Source organism: Akanthomyces muscarius, chromosome 4 (genome assembly GCF_028009165.1).
Source record: "Akanthomyces muscarius strain Ve6 chromosome 4, whole genome shotgun sequence".
In the NCBI taxonomy this organism is placed as follows: Eukaryota; Fungi; Ascomycota; class Sordariomycetes; order Hypocreales; family Cordycipitaceae; genus Akanthomyces; species Akanthomyces muscarius.
In genome coordinates this window covers 805,913-821,914 of record NC_079244.1, presented here as the reverse complement: position 1 = coordinate 821,914, position 16,002 = coordinate 805,913, and the positions used below count along the sequence as shown (strand labels likewise).

Here is a 16,002-nt window from a genome sequence, read left to right as displayed (position 1 = left end):
TGGCCTTGTATATAAATCTTTATACTGTTACTTTATTTATTTATTTATTTTAAAGAACTAATGGGCAAAGTATTTCCAATAAGCTAGCCACTGTGCCTGACTTACAAGATACAGCGGACTCGCCGCTCTACACGGCGCCGCCAAATCACCCCACCAATTATTTGCCCCTCAACCACCCCGCCAAAGCGGATGAAAAAAAAAATTGCACACGAGTGACAACCAAGCTATCCTTCTAGCAATCGCTTCAGCAAGAGCACGAAGCAAAGCTTTCACAGCCAACGAGTCGCAATCATGGCATCTTCTTCACAAATTCCCCCGGCCTGTAAGCAACCGACTACACGCAGTAACGCTCGCCACGTACACCGAGTCTCCAGTCCTTCTAACACTGCTCTCCAATCACAGCCACACGCCAGCACAACTTTGAGCAGGCCGTCGCCTACGCGCTGCACCTCTGGCCCGCGCTGACGCTCTCCGTCGCCAACGGCTGGGGCGGCCCCGACTCCGTCGAGAAGCGCGACTGGTTCGCCGGCGCCATCGTCGAGCTCTTTCCTGAATTCACAGACGCCGGCGCCGCGCCCGACGGCAGCGCACCATCCAGCACCGCCACGACCGCGGCTGCCGAGGCCGACACGGAGGACGTCGAGACGGTGCTGCTGCAGGTCATGGTCGACGAGTTCGAGGTCAACGTCGACGACGACTCGGCGCTCGAGGTCGCGCAGCAGATTGTCCGCGCGCGCACGCAGTGCGCCGCGGGTCAGTTTGACGAGACCAACGCGCTGGCGGAGCGCTTCGCCAAGCTAAGGGGCGGCAGCGGCAAGGTCGGGAGCTTGTTCCAAAAGGCCGAGGACCCGAACCAGGATACGGACGATGAGCCGGACGACGACGATAGCGAGGACGACGACGAGGGCAGCGACGTGGACATGGGTGATGCGCCGGCGCCAAAGGAAAAGGCCGAGCCGCAGGTGGACGAGGATGGCTTCACAATGGTCACCAAGAAGAAGAGGTAGAGAGGGTGTCATGCATAGCTTGCTTTGGAAAGCGCGTTGCGGCTCGATGGGTTTTGGATGATTACAGGGGAGCAGAGAGGGCAGAAAAAATGGACTTGCCAGTGACATGGGGTCTCCGAGTATTGATACCCAATGCATAGATACAGAAATGAAGTGTATCGACTAAAACAATAACAGAAAAAAGAAGAAATTGGAAACATGTTCCGAATTATCGAGGACACCCAAACGCCTGCAGATCGGTATCCCAGCACGCAAAACAACGGACAGCAAAAAGGTACCGCCCTTATAACGTCATATCAGACGGACCAACTCAGAGCCAATGCTCCAGCGATTTATTCCCAATCGTCATCGCTGTCCTCGTCCTTCTTCGACTCCTTGGGGCTGCTGGCGGCTTGGCTGGGCAGACCAGAGGTGCCTCCGACCACATCGTAACTCGCTTCGCTGTCGGCCTGCGACTTCTCGTCGTTCGACTTGCGCTGCTCGTTGGGCTTCAGCAGGCCCTCCTTCTTGGGGTTGATGGTGGTCGTGGACTCGACAGAGGCGGGCCTCTTGGGCGCCGCAGCACTTTCGTCCTCGGATTCATCGTCGTCCCATCCAACCTCGTCTTCGGCAGCGGCGGCTGGCAAGGGTTAAATTAGCATGTCGAACTATTTCATACGCTTCAGGGGGCGTTTGGAGTCATTTCCTTACCTTTGAGGAGCTCCTTGCGACGAGACTCGGCGTCTTCGATACTGCGGCGAAGAAAGTAGTAGCGCTTCCAAAAATCGGGATACGAGATCTGATCGGGAACTAGCTTCTCCATTGTGGTGCGCAGCTCAGGGTATTTCTCTAGGTCCGAGGCGATATCGGTCGTCTTCTTCTCAACGTCAAAGTCGGCTGTAAACTTGTTGTATTCTTCACCCGCGGGGTCCTTGGCGAAGCTGTCGGTGGAGGTGTGGATGACATGAAGCTGAGCGTCGAATCGAGAAGTGTGGATGACGCGCTTGCCCGAGGCGTCCTTGCTCTCAAAGAGCACCGTGCTGCCCTCGGCGCCGTCGGCGGGTGGCGCCACCTGGATGGCGTCGCGCAAGAAATCGCGGACATTGCTGCCGAAGCGGAGAAGCGCCTCGTCGGCCGCGTCTTCGGCGCGCTGGAGGTCCTTGATTCGCTTGGCCGCCTCGCTTCGTAGTCGCGACAGGTACGTCTCGGAGTCGGTGGCGCCAGAGCCGGTTGCCGCCGGGGCGCCCTCGCTGCCGCCCTCAGCCGATCTAGCAGCTTGCTCGCCGGTGGTGGCAGTTATCGACATGCCCCGAGTGCGGCTGATAATAGTTTCGCGCAGGTCGGCAAGTCCCTTGGTGGCATCCTCGCCCACCTCGGCCAGCTCCTTGGAGGCCTGGTTGTAGACAGATTCGCCCTGGATCCGTCAGTAAGGTGGTGTTTCGCGGCGCGTTGCGCATTGCCGCGTGAGCCGTACCTGCTTCACCATGTTGCCGAAGAAGCCACCAATCTTGGCGCCCCAGGGGCTGGCAGAGAATGCCTTGTAAGCATCTTGGATCTCTTCGTTCAGCGAGGCGGACTGCGGCTGCTCCGAAGGCTGCTGCTCGCCTGGTTTGGGAGTATCCCGGCGGAAGGCCTCCTCTTGAATGTGGTCGTAGGCCAGATCCATGCTTGCCGGTTCGGTCACCTGATCGTACTCCTGCAGGTATCCGAGAGGAACTGCGTGCTTGAGAAATGTTGAAATGCAGACCGTGCGACAGAGGTAGTCGACCGAGCGAACTAATTAGCCTGTTCGCTGCGAGCGGCGGTCTGCTTGGTTGGAGCTCATGGTGGGGTTCAAGGCACGATCGAGCACAGGCCATGGAGACATGAGACACGTGATGCTCCAATCCGTAGTTAGTACTGGGCGCCTGCCTCCCTTTCTCTTCCTCATGGAACTGTTACAGTCGAGTAGTATTGCAAAATCCTTTTATATCACGATATATGAGCTTTTGAGCAGTGGTGCGATCTTGAGTAGACATCGTCGGACAATGTGACACAAAGCTATGGCAAGCAGGGGTGGCAGCGTTCTTGGAGCCAACCTCAGATAGGACGCATTTCCATCAAAGAACCTAGCTCGTACGAACCTTGCGCTAAATTGGCCATTCGTATACGCCATGGGAAATACTTTGGCGAGGGAATTAATTCCGGGACATCACTGGATTTGTACCAGCACTCATGTGGCTGCTCTGTCGCGGTGGTTGCCTTGTCGGGGCGGTTCGGGCACCTCTAGCTTCAGCCGCACCGCTGGAATGCCTTACTTCTCAGTCCGCCAAGGGAGTCACATCTGTGCTCAGCTCCCACGAGAAACCTTGCCTCCTTCCACTTGTCCAGAATTCCCAGCACACAGTCCCGTCCAAGATGACACACAACTTATTCAACGGGTTACGGATATTTTTTCGGCCGCTGCTGGTCGGGCTCTTCAACACCACCATCTCCTGGAGCATGAGATGGCGCGTATTAGTCCTGCAACAGTTTGTCATCCTGACGTATACAATCCCAGCGGCACCGTATCTATTTTCACGCCCTTTCGTCACTGAATACCTCCCCGTCTTTCCTAAGCGCTCTGTTCGCACACTGGTGTTCAAAGGCAAGGGAACAGGGACCGGCCGCAAGCTGCGCCCGCTGCATATTGACATCCATGGAGGCGCCTTTATCGGCGGCATTGCTGAGCAAGATGCAAGCATATGCGAGATGTGGGCAAACGAAACGGGCGCCATTGTCCTTAGTATCACGTACCGTTTTGCTCCTGAGAATGTATTCCCTGCGGCCATTGACGATGTTGATGCGACGGTGCAGTGGATCAAAGACAATGCAGAGAGCCGATGGGGAGCAGATCCTACACTCTTGACTGTTTCTGGCGCATCTGCCGGGGGTAATATGGCTGTGGCATCGACTCAGCAACCAAACTGTCATGGCGCCTCTTCCACCGCGTACAAGGGCATCATCACATCGTACGGCGTGTATGAGCTGAGGCTGGCGCCCTGGCAGAAGCCTATTCCTGAGAAGATGCCAAAAAGCGATCCAACTGCCTTCCTTCAGCCACTCTTTGATTCATACGCGGCCCCAGCCCGGGCCAGGCACATTGACGACCCTCGACTGAGTCCCATTGTCGCCAACCGGGAAACACTGCCGGACCGCATATTGATGGTCATTGCCGAGACTGATATTCTTCTCGAAGAGCAAACTCAGTTTGCGAAGCGTATCAATAAAGAAGATGAGCGCGCTGGCTGGGTAGGCAAGCCTCGCGTTGAAACTATGTTTGCACCCGAAGGCTTTCACGGCTGGCTTGAGCGTAAGTCCTCCCCGTCTCGACATCTAGTCAAGTAGCTTACACCAGAGTAGTACCAGATTTGATCATAAAGAAAGACTTGAAAGAAAAGTATTGGACACGATGCGTCGAATTCTTGAAAGAAATCCACCAATCCGAGGGCTGGACCTGGGAAACGCGCACGTAGGGCCACCCAGATGGTACGCCGCGAGTTTGTACCAACACTGTTAATACTTGTCCCGTGCCTTTTTGTTGTTGGCGTTGATGATGTCGTCTTCTCCTCACTCCGCATTTACCTTCCCATGTTCAATTCCCATCCACGAGGTACTTCCAAGTCAATGCACACGCCTCTCAGTCATATGTTGCTGTTACTACGTCACCCATTGCGCCATGTGTAGGGTATCAAATGTAGCGCTAAGCCTTGCCAGTGTTTTGTGGAGCGGAGGCGGCAGTCCCTGAAGTTGGTGATGGCTCGGGCGCATGCCTAATTCTGGGAAATCGATGGTGAGAGACGCCAAAACACTCAGAATTAGAGTATTGAAGGATGGGCAAATTGAAAAGCCGAAGGTGAGGCCATACCAAGTGTGGCTGGTGACGGCGAGGTGATGACCACTGATGATGATCCTGACCACGGAAGGCCACACTCGGAGCTCTATCATATCTTTCATGACGCATAGCGTCTCTCAGTGACACTTGGGATGCCGAATACTGAGGACACATGTTCAAAATGGCATGTTGATACAGCCCGCAGATAGCCGCGAGTTGGGTCAAAACCAAGGAATCGTTCAAAGGCCTACGTAAGCCACAGCATAGCAGTAGCTCGCAAACGGAGTGGCTAATTCCCGACAAACCACAGACTTCCCTGCCTTTCCGTGTTATCCAAGAAATGCAAATGAAACGGGAAAATAATGAGAGCCGCAGCTCCGGCAAACGGTCCAGAACGGTCCATGGGACACTGGGCAAAACCTAGCGAACTAGCCACAGGTGTAGTCGCCCGTGTGATGCATCGGTGCTGGTGGCTTGTTTGTCTAAAACCGGTTTCTGGCAGCGTTGGCCAGCTCCATGGTCCCCTGCAGATGGGGACCAGGGGTGTGGCCTGGGGCGGGACCCTGTGGCGCAGCAGTCCAGAACGATGATGCGGAGGCGTATTGCTTGTTTCGCTGAATCGCCGATTTGGCTTTGGAAACGGAAAGTAGGCAATGGCGAGACTTTGACGCATGACCCCGCCAAAAGAGGGTATTTACCCCTACAACAAAAAAGCTAGACAAAATGAGTGCAGCGAGCTAGCAGACGTCGAGTGGACTTGACGAGGAGGGGTAGCAGGCAAGGAGGGGCGGGAAATGGTAGTAACGAAGACTCGGGTATCGTGAGCTGGGCAAATGCAACTTGATGATAACGAATACTCAGTCGAGGCAGTCGGCAAGGTGGTGTTGAGTCGCGTAGAACAAACGGTGCCGCTGTTGGCGGGAGAGCACGCATCGTGGCTTGTGCAACAGCTCCAAGCCTAAAAAAGTCATGCCGTCATTGTGGATGTAGAGGTGTGGCTGGTCGGAAGCAACCGCAAGTTACAAGCCACTGGAAGGTCGCCGCGGGCAGCGTTCAGCGGGCGGCGGCAGCGGGGCTACAGGACGAGACACCACATCCGCCACACCTTGGAGGGGATGAGGGGCTCTTTGGACGCATCACACCGCGGGGCATGCCTGACGTGACGTAGGAAGGTTTTTTCTGGTTGACACGCATTCTGCGGCCACCCCTGCCCTCGCATCACGAGAGGCAGGTACGCAGCCGCAGAGAACCTGCTCTGCATCGTCCACAGGCCCGGGTGGATCTGGGCTGGCACAAGCCACACTTGTCGAGGAGCAAGCCCAGGTTAGCTTCACCCTCCTGTCCCAACAGACGGAAGGAGCGAGAGGGGGGCGGGCATGTGAGATGTGTGTACCTGACCCCTCTCTCCCGCCATCGCGAAATTGTAATGAGCATAGGAAAGCCAAGTTACGTAGTCGCAAAAGTCTATATAACGCCCCCCTCCCCCCTTCCACTCACAACATTTTTCCTTCCTTCATCACACACTCTTCAAACAATCTTGACATACACTTCTTCTCACACTTCAACTTTCGAGTTTTAACCTCACAACAACACAATGGAGTCCGCCAAGCAAGCCGCCAACTACGTCTCTGAGACCGTCCAGGGTGCCATCTCTGGTGCCTCCAAGGAGACCAACAAGGAGGTCGCCAAGGACAGCAACGCCAACGTCGGAACCCGGTACGTGATTGCCTCTACCATTCAGCAGCCATGATCCTCCCAGTGCTGTTTTGCTAACTTTCCGTCTCACAGCCTGTCTGCTGCTAAGGACGCTGTCGGTGACAAGATGGACCAGAGCGGCCACAACGCCAAGGCCGACGCCCACAAGGAGATTGCCAAGAACTAAGCAAGTTCTAACCTCGAGGAATGCTTTGCTTCGATGCGAGAGCTAGATGCGAAAACACCCGGTCGAAAGCGACGTCTAAACCGCTTCGGCCTCGTCGAATACCAAGAGATATCCCCCTAAATAATAATAAACAATAAATTCCCCAAAACAACTTTGTGCCCATCTTTGCGAGCTCCAGTATGTGATGATTGAGAAGATTATTGGCTAAACCTGTGCAAATTTCCGAGCAGCTCCTTTCCGGACTCGTCTTTCGAACTCGTCGCGGACCAAACGAACAAATAGAGGGGTCCGGACGGGCAGCTCCGGTGTAAGTGGGCTGGTTACACGACAGCAACGAGGCTACGTAGCGCCATGGGACAGAGTGACACTAGCAGCCAACAATGCGAAACGATCAGCGGCGCAAATCCATTCACCAGGTTGCACAGTATAACGAATGCTTCTCGACGAGCCCTGGCGAACTACTCGAACGCCAGCACTGTTCCTGACAGGAAGCAAGCGGAGATCTCAACGCTTGCGCCTACGCGCTGCTCCAAGCTGAGCCGAATTGGGCGAGCGATGAGAGTATCCTTACAAGAGCGCGCGCGCACGAAGCACAAAGGCGGAGCTCAAGCCTGAGTTGCCAGTGCAGCAGGCCACTGCACAAGCCTGACAAGCAACCAGCTTGGCCAAAGTGATGGCAGGATAAAAGTGGATCGTGCAGAAAAATAAGGTTTAGAATGAGCTGATGGACAGAACTCGAGAAACAGACTGGTCCGATTCGGAGAATTTGCAGATGATTCAGAATATAGTGGCATGGGTCGCCAATCGAGGCATTCCGGATAGCTGTGCACAGTTGAGGCGACGGTCCGGAGGGACAGCCTGAGACTATTGCTCAGCCGCCTGTAATCAGGAAATAATTGACGACGACTATTGGAGCACGGGGATGGAAATCCGGAATAAAGCTGCATACGAGAGCCTCCTCACCATCAAGGTACATATCAGAGAGAGAAATAAGTTTGTTCGGCGCTGCTCTCAACAAGGCGGGAGCTGTTGCCATCGACCACATTGGCAGATCTAGGCAGCCTCTTTTGAGGCATCGCGGATATAGGGCCAGAATCGGCCCATCGCTGCCTGCCTGGCCTGTCGTACCGGGGGCCTATAAACACCAGTATTGTCCCCTGGTCTTCTTGTGACTGTTTCACTTTGACAGTAGACAGGGCCTTGCCTGTCTGGATCCTCGGCAGTCAGCGCCACAGTGCAAAGACAGTTTAAAAAAACGGTGCAGGGTCTCGCTGTACCCGCCATGGGCAAAACGCACGCACGATACCTGCGGTTGCCTGCAATTCTGCACGGCGGAAGCAGGTACTTTTCGCCCAGGTCACGGGACCAGTGCGGCAGCATGGGCCAGCACTGGCAGCTGTGATTGGTGGGGCTGAAAAACAAGCCTCCAGCCATCTTGCCTCAGCACCAAGCCGTTCCGGGATTGGCTCCGGGGAGGCCAGGCGTGCCCCGCTCAGCGCAGCGGTCTCAACGCTTACAAATGCGTTTTGTTGCTGGCAAATTCCATGGTCGGCGGGGGCCCTCGTCCGACCGATTGATTGATTCAGTGCTGGAGTGCTGGTGAGCCGACCGCCGCAGCTGCTGAGACGCTGCCATGTCCACAGTGTGCCGTGCCACGGTGTTGGGAGGACAGAGCACCACACAACTTGCTGCAACCAGCCTCCTCCGCCCTCGGTGAATTCATACCAGTAGCCTTGCGCATCCATCCTTCATCACCCAGCCCAGCCCAGTCCAGCCCAGCCCCGAAACTGTCCCTGGTTCAACTGCACAGTGCATCTTTCCGGCCCCTATCGGATCCTCATTCTTTTTCTCCCAGGTCCCTTGCCGGTGACTGACGCAAGTGGGACCCCATCCATTTGATTCCTCACCAAGAAACCGCTAGAACTGCTGGCTTCTTTGCCTCTCACATCTACCACCGTTGCAAACCGCAGAGCCCGTTTTTGGATTGTCGAAACATCCCCCTTTTCTCGCCGCGGCCCATCCGTTGCGCATTCGAAATTCCCATCCATTGCTTTCTTTGATCCCAGGCTTGGGCGCCGCCAAGGCGAAAAGGCTACGCTTCTCTATCGAGTGGCAAAACCGCTGCGAACAGCACCGCAATTCTTATCGCCTCACTCACCGGCTGCCCCGCTTCACCACCAGTCATCGCCAGGGCGTCGCCTTTTTGACCGACCTCTTCCAGCCATTCACGCCGACCGATTCCCTCGTGGTTGGCGCGACTTTAGTCCCGTGAATTTTTTTTTTCCCTTTTCGCTTTGAATAAATTTATATCCCGTGCGGCTCGCATCCCCCAACATGTCCGCAAACACCCACGAAGGTTCCGGCAACGAGGGCTTCTTCTTAACTCCGCATCAGCAGAGCCTGCTGTTTGCCGCCCTCAACACCAACAAGCAGGCCGCTTCTGCTGCAGCCGCGCCGAACCCAGTCTCTCTCTCCCCCAGCTCCTTCAAGAACTCGCCCGGGAGCAATGTCGCCCTCGCTGGAGGCTATCAGGAAAGCCCGTTCCTCGACAACTATGAATACGAGTTTGGCGATTCCAGCTTTGACTTTTCCTTTGCTGGCAACGAGCAGGGTGACATGATTGGTGACATGCCCTCCACCTCTGACAAGTCCGATACGCCCGATGATGATTCTCATGAGAAGCGAAGCCATCCCGATGAGGATGACGACGACCTCGAGAATGACGCCAAAAGGCACGAGGGCAGCGAAAAGGTCCCTAAGAAGCCTGGCCGCAAGCCGCTGACCTCGGAGCCTACTTCGGTAAGTCAAGTCTTTCTAGCCGAACCCCTGTAGTCACTGCTAACGCAGATGCCAGAAACGCAAGGCGCAGAACCGCGCTGCCCAGAGGGCGTTCCGCGAGAGAAAGGAGAAGCATCTCAAGGACCTCGAGACCAAGGTCGAAGAGCTGGAAAAGGCTTCTGAGGCTGCCAACCACGAAAACTCCAAGCTTCGAGCTCAGGTTGACCGCATGAACACAGAGCTCAAGCAGTACAAGCAAAAGATGACTGTGCTTGCCCAGAAGTCTTCGCCCCAGAGCACGCCCTATGGCGGCGCTGCTGTCAACAAGATGAGCGACGTCAACTTCCAGTTCGAGTTCCCCAAGTTTGGCGCCCTTCCCGGGCCGCCCCTGAACAAACCCCAGAGATCTGTGTCGCAGCCTCTTAGCCCGCAGAATGGCACCCAGGTCTCTAGCCCTGCCGTTAGCCTGGGCAGTGACATGAAATCCCCCCAGCAGTCCGCCGCACAGTTCAAGGAAGACCTGGCCAAGTTTTCAAACATATTTTCGCCTTCGATGGCCAGCTCCGTCGGCAATGGCTCTCGCGCCAGCGTTGACTCTGCCAACTACAGCTTCCCTGGGGCTACGAGCTCACCATCTGCGTCCTCCAACTCCAATGCTGGACCTAGCTCGTCTTGCGGAACCTCTCCCGAACCCTTCACACAGTCTCCCATGGGATTCAAGCCCATCGACGCCCTCAGCACAATTGGCGAGGAACAGCTTTCGACGAACAACTCACAGCAGACGTTTAACAACTTTGCCAATGTCGACTTTGGCAATAACGGCCTCGACTGGCTTGCGCAGCAGAATGGCGGCCAATTCGATCCTCAGCTGTTCGGAGGCTACAGAGAACCCCAGCAAAACATCATGGCCAACCCTTCATTTGACGACTTCTTCACCGACGCTTTTGACGCCGACTTCCTCACGCCCTTCAACACTGCCCCCAACCCCAACTTGGCTAAAAAGAGCAATCTCATTGCCGAGATTGATGCCAAGCAGAATGATGTTGATGACCTGCCGCCGGCAACTAGCAAGAACATAAAAGCCCACGAGGTTTGGTACGTTTTGCAGAACACCCAATCGCAATCAGGATCACGCGCTAATCAATTGCACAGGGAGAAGCTACAAGAGTGCCCCAAGGCCCAGAGCGGCGATATCGATCTCGACGGCCTGTGCAGTGAGCTCACCAAGAAGGCCAAGTGCTCTGGTAGCGGTCCTGTCGTGGGCGAGGTTGACTTTGACACCATTCTCAAAAAGTACATGGGCAAAGATGTCGCCTCGGAATGTGTCGCCGACAAGCTCGGCATCGAAGTGACCAGGAACAAGGTTGCCGCCAAGAAATAGAAGGCGTTGCAGGCCGCCACAGTTTACGATTGCGAAACGGCAAAATATCAGGATCTCATGGGTGTATTCTAACGAGGAGTTGGGCAACATTGTTTATTTTGCATACCGGCAAAAACACAAATCAATGACTTTTTACATGGGCGTTTCTACGTGGAGGCTTTGCTTCATCCAGTGGTGATGCAAATTACGGCTTGATATTCCAACTGCCATCTTTTGGCAGTGGCTGCTTTGGATCCCAAAACAGATCTACTAGGCCAATCTAGCGGGAGGCTTTTGGTTGCCTTTGCGAAAGGCCCTTTTTCTTTCTTTTTATATACCTGGATTTCGCACGGAGGAAAAGAAAACATTGGGATGAAATCTTGCTTTGCTAGTATTGTCGCGGCGTTGGTTATTTGTTCGCATTTACAAATTTTACGTTTTTCCTTCTTGATTCAGACTTGTTTTACGATTTTTTCGCTTGTCATGTATTCTTTTTCATCGTGAGGAAGCATCGCTATGTGTATGTTGGAGTTTGTGGGATTTTATTGAACAGAAAGATAAACGTAAATTTTGAATGCTATTTGAGTACAGCCTTGTTCCTTCGTCCACGGATATGATATGCTACTCGATAGCGGCCATTTCTATTGGCTTACTTGAGTCTAAGGCCTCTCGTGGATCGAATTCAGCCATCTGCTACCCACTCTCGACATGCACATTAAACTCGCAGGCTAAAATTACAATGGTGTATTTGCTCTCTTATCTGGTTGCGTTCCTCCATATTGATTACGCAAAGCAGCCGAAAAGTAAAACCAAAACCCATTTTTATGGTTGCACAAGCAAGGAAGAAAGGAGAGAAATGGTCAGAACCGCAATGCTATGTAAAAGAGAAAAAGTAAAGAAGACAGGAAAAGGAGATATCGTCTCAGTGTCGAATACGTGCCGTGTAGATGCAACGAGTACCAATCCATGAGTACAAACAAGAGAAAATGTAAATGGCAGAATTCGTCAAGATGCACATCGGGGAAACAAACAGTTTCGCGCAGGTCGTTGCAGCTCCTCGTTGCCCTTCAGAAATTGAAGAAATAAGAAAGCCGCGGCCAGATTGTGCTCGTGCGTGTATGTGCTTAGGTGTAGTTGTGTGCAAAAGTGCCCTCTATCCGTGGCCCAGGGTATAAAAACAGTGTATCTGATCAGGCGGGAAAAGCAAAAAGCAGGAAACCAAAACCAATAAACTCCGGTAAGAGGAAAGGGTCGAGGTAGTCTAGCTGATGACTACACGAGCGCCCTCCTTGCCCAAAACGCCCCGTTCCTTGGGCTTGGGGCTATGGTTACGACCCTTCTTGCTCTTGAGAAATCCAAACATGCTACTAGAGCTCTCGCTCTTCGAGACAGCCGTCGTGTTGGCATCAATAGGCAGTGTCGCGTCTTGACGGGCAAGGTCAGACCAGCTGCCGCCACCGTCAAGCGTGACTTGTACACCACCGGTGGGACTTGTTACTCTGTTGCTATTAGACGGAGTGCGCCTAGAGACGTATTCGCTTCGATAGTTGGGAGGCGCTGGAGCGTTGCGGACTGGCTTCGAATAAGCCGCCTCGTCGCTGCCAGATGTGTGCAGCAATCGGACGTCACCAGCAGAAGGTGCAGGCACGGCAGTATCGGTGGTAATGGCCCGTGGCCCATCTCCTTGAGCCGGCTGCAACGGAGGCGGGTGCCTCGGATGTTGGGGGATTCCAGCCTCGGTGGCAGCTTCGGTGTATCTGTAGTCATCGTTAGCAAAACAATTTCGAAAAACTATAGGGAGTTAGGGACCAATGCTATCTTACTTTTTGTAAGCCGCAATCGTATAATCGAACGGCCTAAAGTCCGTTTCAATCATACGATAAAGCTCATCCTCTCGGATTTCTTGCTGCGAGGCGTCATCCTTTAAACGCTCACGCGGCTTCTGCCGTCTCGCTCGCGCCTCCAGGGGCGCTTCCTCCAGCAACAGCTCCTCAAGATCATACGTAGCGTCAAAGTTCGTTTTCTCAGAAGAGGGGATGAAGATGGGCTCGATTCGTTTTTGCTCGAGGTGGTCAAAGTTGATGTCTCGGAAGAACTCGTGGCTAGTGAAGTGTTCCCAGGTATGGCCGAGGCGAGTGTTCGGGTTAGAATCGAGCGCTGAGCCGATGGCGTACAGGCATGGAAGTGAGACCGGAGGTTGTGTGACAGGGTATCTTGGCTGCTGGCTCTGAATCTGCTGGCTTAAGGTTGATTCGGAGGTGCCGTCGAAAGGACGCTGCGTTTGTCAGCTGGTTGGTCTTACCATGTATATGACAGGATTATGGTATACCTTGTTGTAAATACATTCGTAGAAGAGAACGCCGAGCGACCACCAATCCGCACGCACATCGTAACCCTTGCCAGCGTACACTTCGGGCGCGAGATAAGCGAGGGTGCCAGACTTGCTGGTCAGTACTCGTCCGGGAACAACATCAGAAGCGACATTCTGCCATCAGTCAGCGCGTTGTGCATATATGAGGGGTATCGAATACATACAAAATCCGTCAAATGCACATGGCCATCTGCATCGAGAAGAACATTGTCCGGCTTGACATCGCGGTGAATGATGTTGTTAGCGTGGATATACCGCAGAGCGCAGGCCAGTTCAGCTATCCAGAAGCGGACTGCCTCTTCAGTAAAAGTCTTCCGCGAAATATGAAAGCGGAGATCTCCGCCGCTCATGAGATCGACAATAAGATACCTGTGCTGTGTGAGCTAGGGAGTATGGTATAGATAGGGCGGCGCAGAGTCGCGGGGCAAGACGCACATGTATTCAATATCTTGGAAGCTATAGCGCAAGTTGCAAATAAAAGGATGATTGACATGCTCGAGCATGCGACGTTCCCGGATGATATTGCGAACACTCTCGGATTTGACAACTAGCAAAGTAAGTCGTGGTTAGCGAGACATTGATTCAGCTGCAAAGCAGGGATCCCAGGCGGGCTAGGTGGATTGTGCGAGCCTACCTTCATCTTTGCGGATATACTTGAGAGCGAATGACAGTCCGGTATCTTTTCGCTCAACAATTCGGACCTTGCCAAAGGCACCGCGGCCGACGACCCGTAGTAGGCGAAAGTGGTTGAGACTAACTGTCGGGTTGTTAGAACATGTAGTCAGATGCTAGGATGCGACGGAATGAACAGAGCTCGAGGAGGGACATGTTTGAGCACAGCGCGATATTCCGCGGTGAGCTATGCAGAGGTCACCTAGAGTGGCTCTTGAGGGAAGGTGTAGTGTGGTGAAGCTTGTGCTGCGTGGCGCTTCTAGAAGCACCGGCGGCGGAATTGTGAGCGTACCTTCGCCGTTGAGGTCGACGGGCTTTCCCTGACCGTTACCCATGTTGCGAGCTGCGAGATATGGGGTTTGAAGATGTAGGATATATCTAGAAGGCAAGAACCATGCTGGAAGGAAGGGGAGAAAGTGTAATTAGGCGTCGTCGAGGATGGGCGTTGTTTGCAGGGCCGTTGTCGTTGCGTGAGAGGCCTGGCCGTTTGCTGCGACGATGAGAGGCGGGCTGGCAAGGCAGCAGCCAGAGGATGAGGGAATAGGTGATCGGCGGGGGGTGCGGGAGATGCAATTGCCGTGCGAAGAATTTGATTCGATTTTTCGGCGGAAGAAGACGAGGGAGGGAGTCGTCGAGAGATATGGTGAAGATGTCAAGATTGGGAAAAGCTGTGTTGCGGGAAGGGAAAGTCGTGCAGCGGCCGGGGACTGGTCAGAGTGGAAGAGGGTAAAAAAGCGCGAGAGCAAGTGAGAGCAAGTGCGCTGTTGCAGTGGGCCAAAACCGTCAAACGCTGGACACGGCGGTCCTTTTAGCGGGCACGGCGGGCACGGCGGGGGGGGGGGGGGGGGGGGACCACTGGGTGCCACTGGGAACAACAACTGGGACCGCTGGGGCCGGCTTAAACCAGCGCCGCACAGCGGGTTGAGGAGATTGTATTCCAGTGATTGGTAGGGGTTACAGCCTGTAAGTTTGCGCAAGATAGGTACCTACCCAGGCAGGTACATTGCGGGTCGCCTCATTTGCACCAGCAAACATGTACCGGCGCCGCAAGCACCCAACCCTGTACAGCGGTCGCGGGCTGCCCGTGACGGTACGACCTACCTTGGGACCTTGGAGCGCGCTGTGCGGTTACTTGCAGCATATCAGCCAGCTGAAAAGAGTACAAGATGATGATTCCCTACGGAGCGGTTCGTATAGCATCCCAGAAGTCATTCTAAACAGACACAGACTTCCCAAGCCGATGGGCGGACGCAGGGGTTAGTCAGATGGCGAGTTTGATGCAGCTGCTGGATCTGCAGCAATTTATTACCTACCTACCTATTTACAGGGCCCGACTCCGCAGAATGCCCTGTAACTGAGTGCACCCCGTACCTGCCCTTACGACCCCCTGTAACTGGCCAGTCAAGCATATGACCATTCCAGGTCGGCGTAAGTTGGTAGACAAGCAAGGTAATTAATTAATTGCAACCTGCGCCTCCCATCCGTGATGCACATCTGATGTGCATCTCACTTCAGCCACGCCCCAGAGCTGATATCATCCCTCTTTCGCCAGCCGCATTTCGGACAGCCACAAGCTATTCTAGCTTGATTCTGCCTACCTAGCGAATGTCACTGGGCAAACAGTAATCCAGCCACAGGGGCTCTGGCTTGCATCTTCACACTCGCCACCACGCAAACGCCCGCTACTGCTTTGGCTTGCATCTCGTAACCCCATTGCCACCACTCCTGCATGGGCAATTTGGGCCGCGACTCGGAGATCTCATCCAAGGCTGCCTTGACTACGTTGTGAGTTGATACAGCAGGGCCGATGATGTTGCCAGCACCACGCCAAAACGCCTCTGGACCCAAACAGCTGGCGGGTGGCACAACCCGGCGAGAATAGCATTTCTAATCAGCTACCAGTGAGCTCCGGGTCTCCTCCGTCTGCTCATCATTATCATACGTTTGACTGCAGCCATGTTGACTTCCATTAAAACAGCCTGGGAGTGCGGCTGGACCGGCGTTGTGGTGGTTTACCCCGTGTGCCCATGCCAACCAAGGAACCGCGGGCTTGCCCATCTATCATTGGTGCCATCGCATCTCTGGCCCATGGTGAATCAC

General features: G+C 54.3%; 6 protein-coding genes across 6 annotated transcripts; 4 read left to right on the top strand and 2 right to left on the bottom strand.

Annotated features, from left to right (window-relative positions):
* Nucleotides 1-291: 291 nt before the first annotated feature.
* Nucleotides 292-1,007, top strand: LMH87_010911 (uncharacterized protein; the record flags this gene model as incomplete). The annotated part of the gene is made up of 2 exons (XM_056199964.1): nt 292-322; nt 403-1,007. The coding sequence occupies 2 exons, from the start codon at nt 292-294 to the stop codon at nt 1,005-1,007; spliced, it is 636 nt and encodes a 211-aa protein (XP_056051860.1).
* Nucleotides 1,008-1,339: 332 nt separating this feature from the next.
* LMH87_010910 (uncharacterized protein) lies at nt 1,340-2,652 on the bottom strand (the record flags this gene model as incomplete). The annotated part of the gene is made up of 4 exons (XM_056199963.1): nt 1,340-1,626; nt 1,698-2,400; nt 2,461-2,534; nt 2,592-2,652. 4 exons carry the CDS (start codon nt 2,650-2,652, stop codon nt 1,340-1,342), a joined length of 1,125 nt encoding a protein of 374 aa, XP_056051859.1.
* A 731-nt stretch (nt 2,653-3,383) lies between these two features.
* On the top strand, nt 3,384-4,480 carry LMH87_010909 (uncharacterized protein; the record flags this gene model as incomplete). Its single annotated transcript, XM_056199960.1, has 2 exons — nt 3,384-4,317; nt 4,368-4,480. The coding sequence occupies 2 exons, from the start codon at nt 3,384-3,386 to the stop codon at nt 4,478-4,480; spliced, it is 1,047 nt and encodes a 348-aa protein (XP_056051858.1).
* Nucleotides 4,481-6,433: 1,953 nt separating this feature from the next.
* Nucleotides 6,434-6,721, top strand: LMH87_010908 (uncharacterized protein; the record flags this gene model as incomplete). The annotated part of the gene is made up of 2 exons (XM_056199959.1): nt 6,434-6,555; nt 6,628-6,721. The coding sequence occupies 2 exons, from the start codon at nt 6,434-6,436 to the stop codon at nt 6,719-6,721; spliced, it is 216 nt and encodes a 71-aa protein (XP_056051857.1).
* Nucleotides 6,722-9,055: 2,334 nt separating this feature from the next.
* LMH87_010907 (uncharacterized protein) lies at nt 9,056-10,880 on the top strand (the record flags this gene model as incomplete). The annotated part of the gene is made up of 3 exons (XM_056199958.1): nt 9,056-9,520; nt 9,576-10,594; nt 10,652-10,880. The coding sequence occupies 3 exons, from the start codon at nt 9,056-9,058 to the stop codon at nt 10,878-10,880; spliced, it is 1,713 nt and encodes a 570-aa protein (XP_056051856.1).
* Nucleotides 10,881-12,120: 1,240 nt separating this feature from the next.
* On the bottom strand, nt 12,121-14,237 carry LMH87_010906 (uncharacterized protein; the record flags this gene model as incomplete). Its single annotated transcript, XM_056199957.1, has 8 exons — nt 12,121-12,616; nt 12,683-13,134; nt 13,189-13,344; nt 13,395-13,599; nt 13,666-13,777; nt 13,865-13,883; nt 13,932-13,987; nt 14,195-14,237. 8 exons carry the CDS (start codon nt 14,235-14,237, stop codon nt 12,121-12,123), a joined length of 1,539 nt encoding a protein of 512 aa, XP_056051855.1.
* Nucleotides 14,238-16,002: the final 1,765 nt, after the last annotated feature.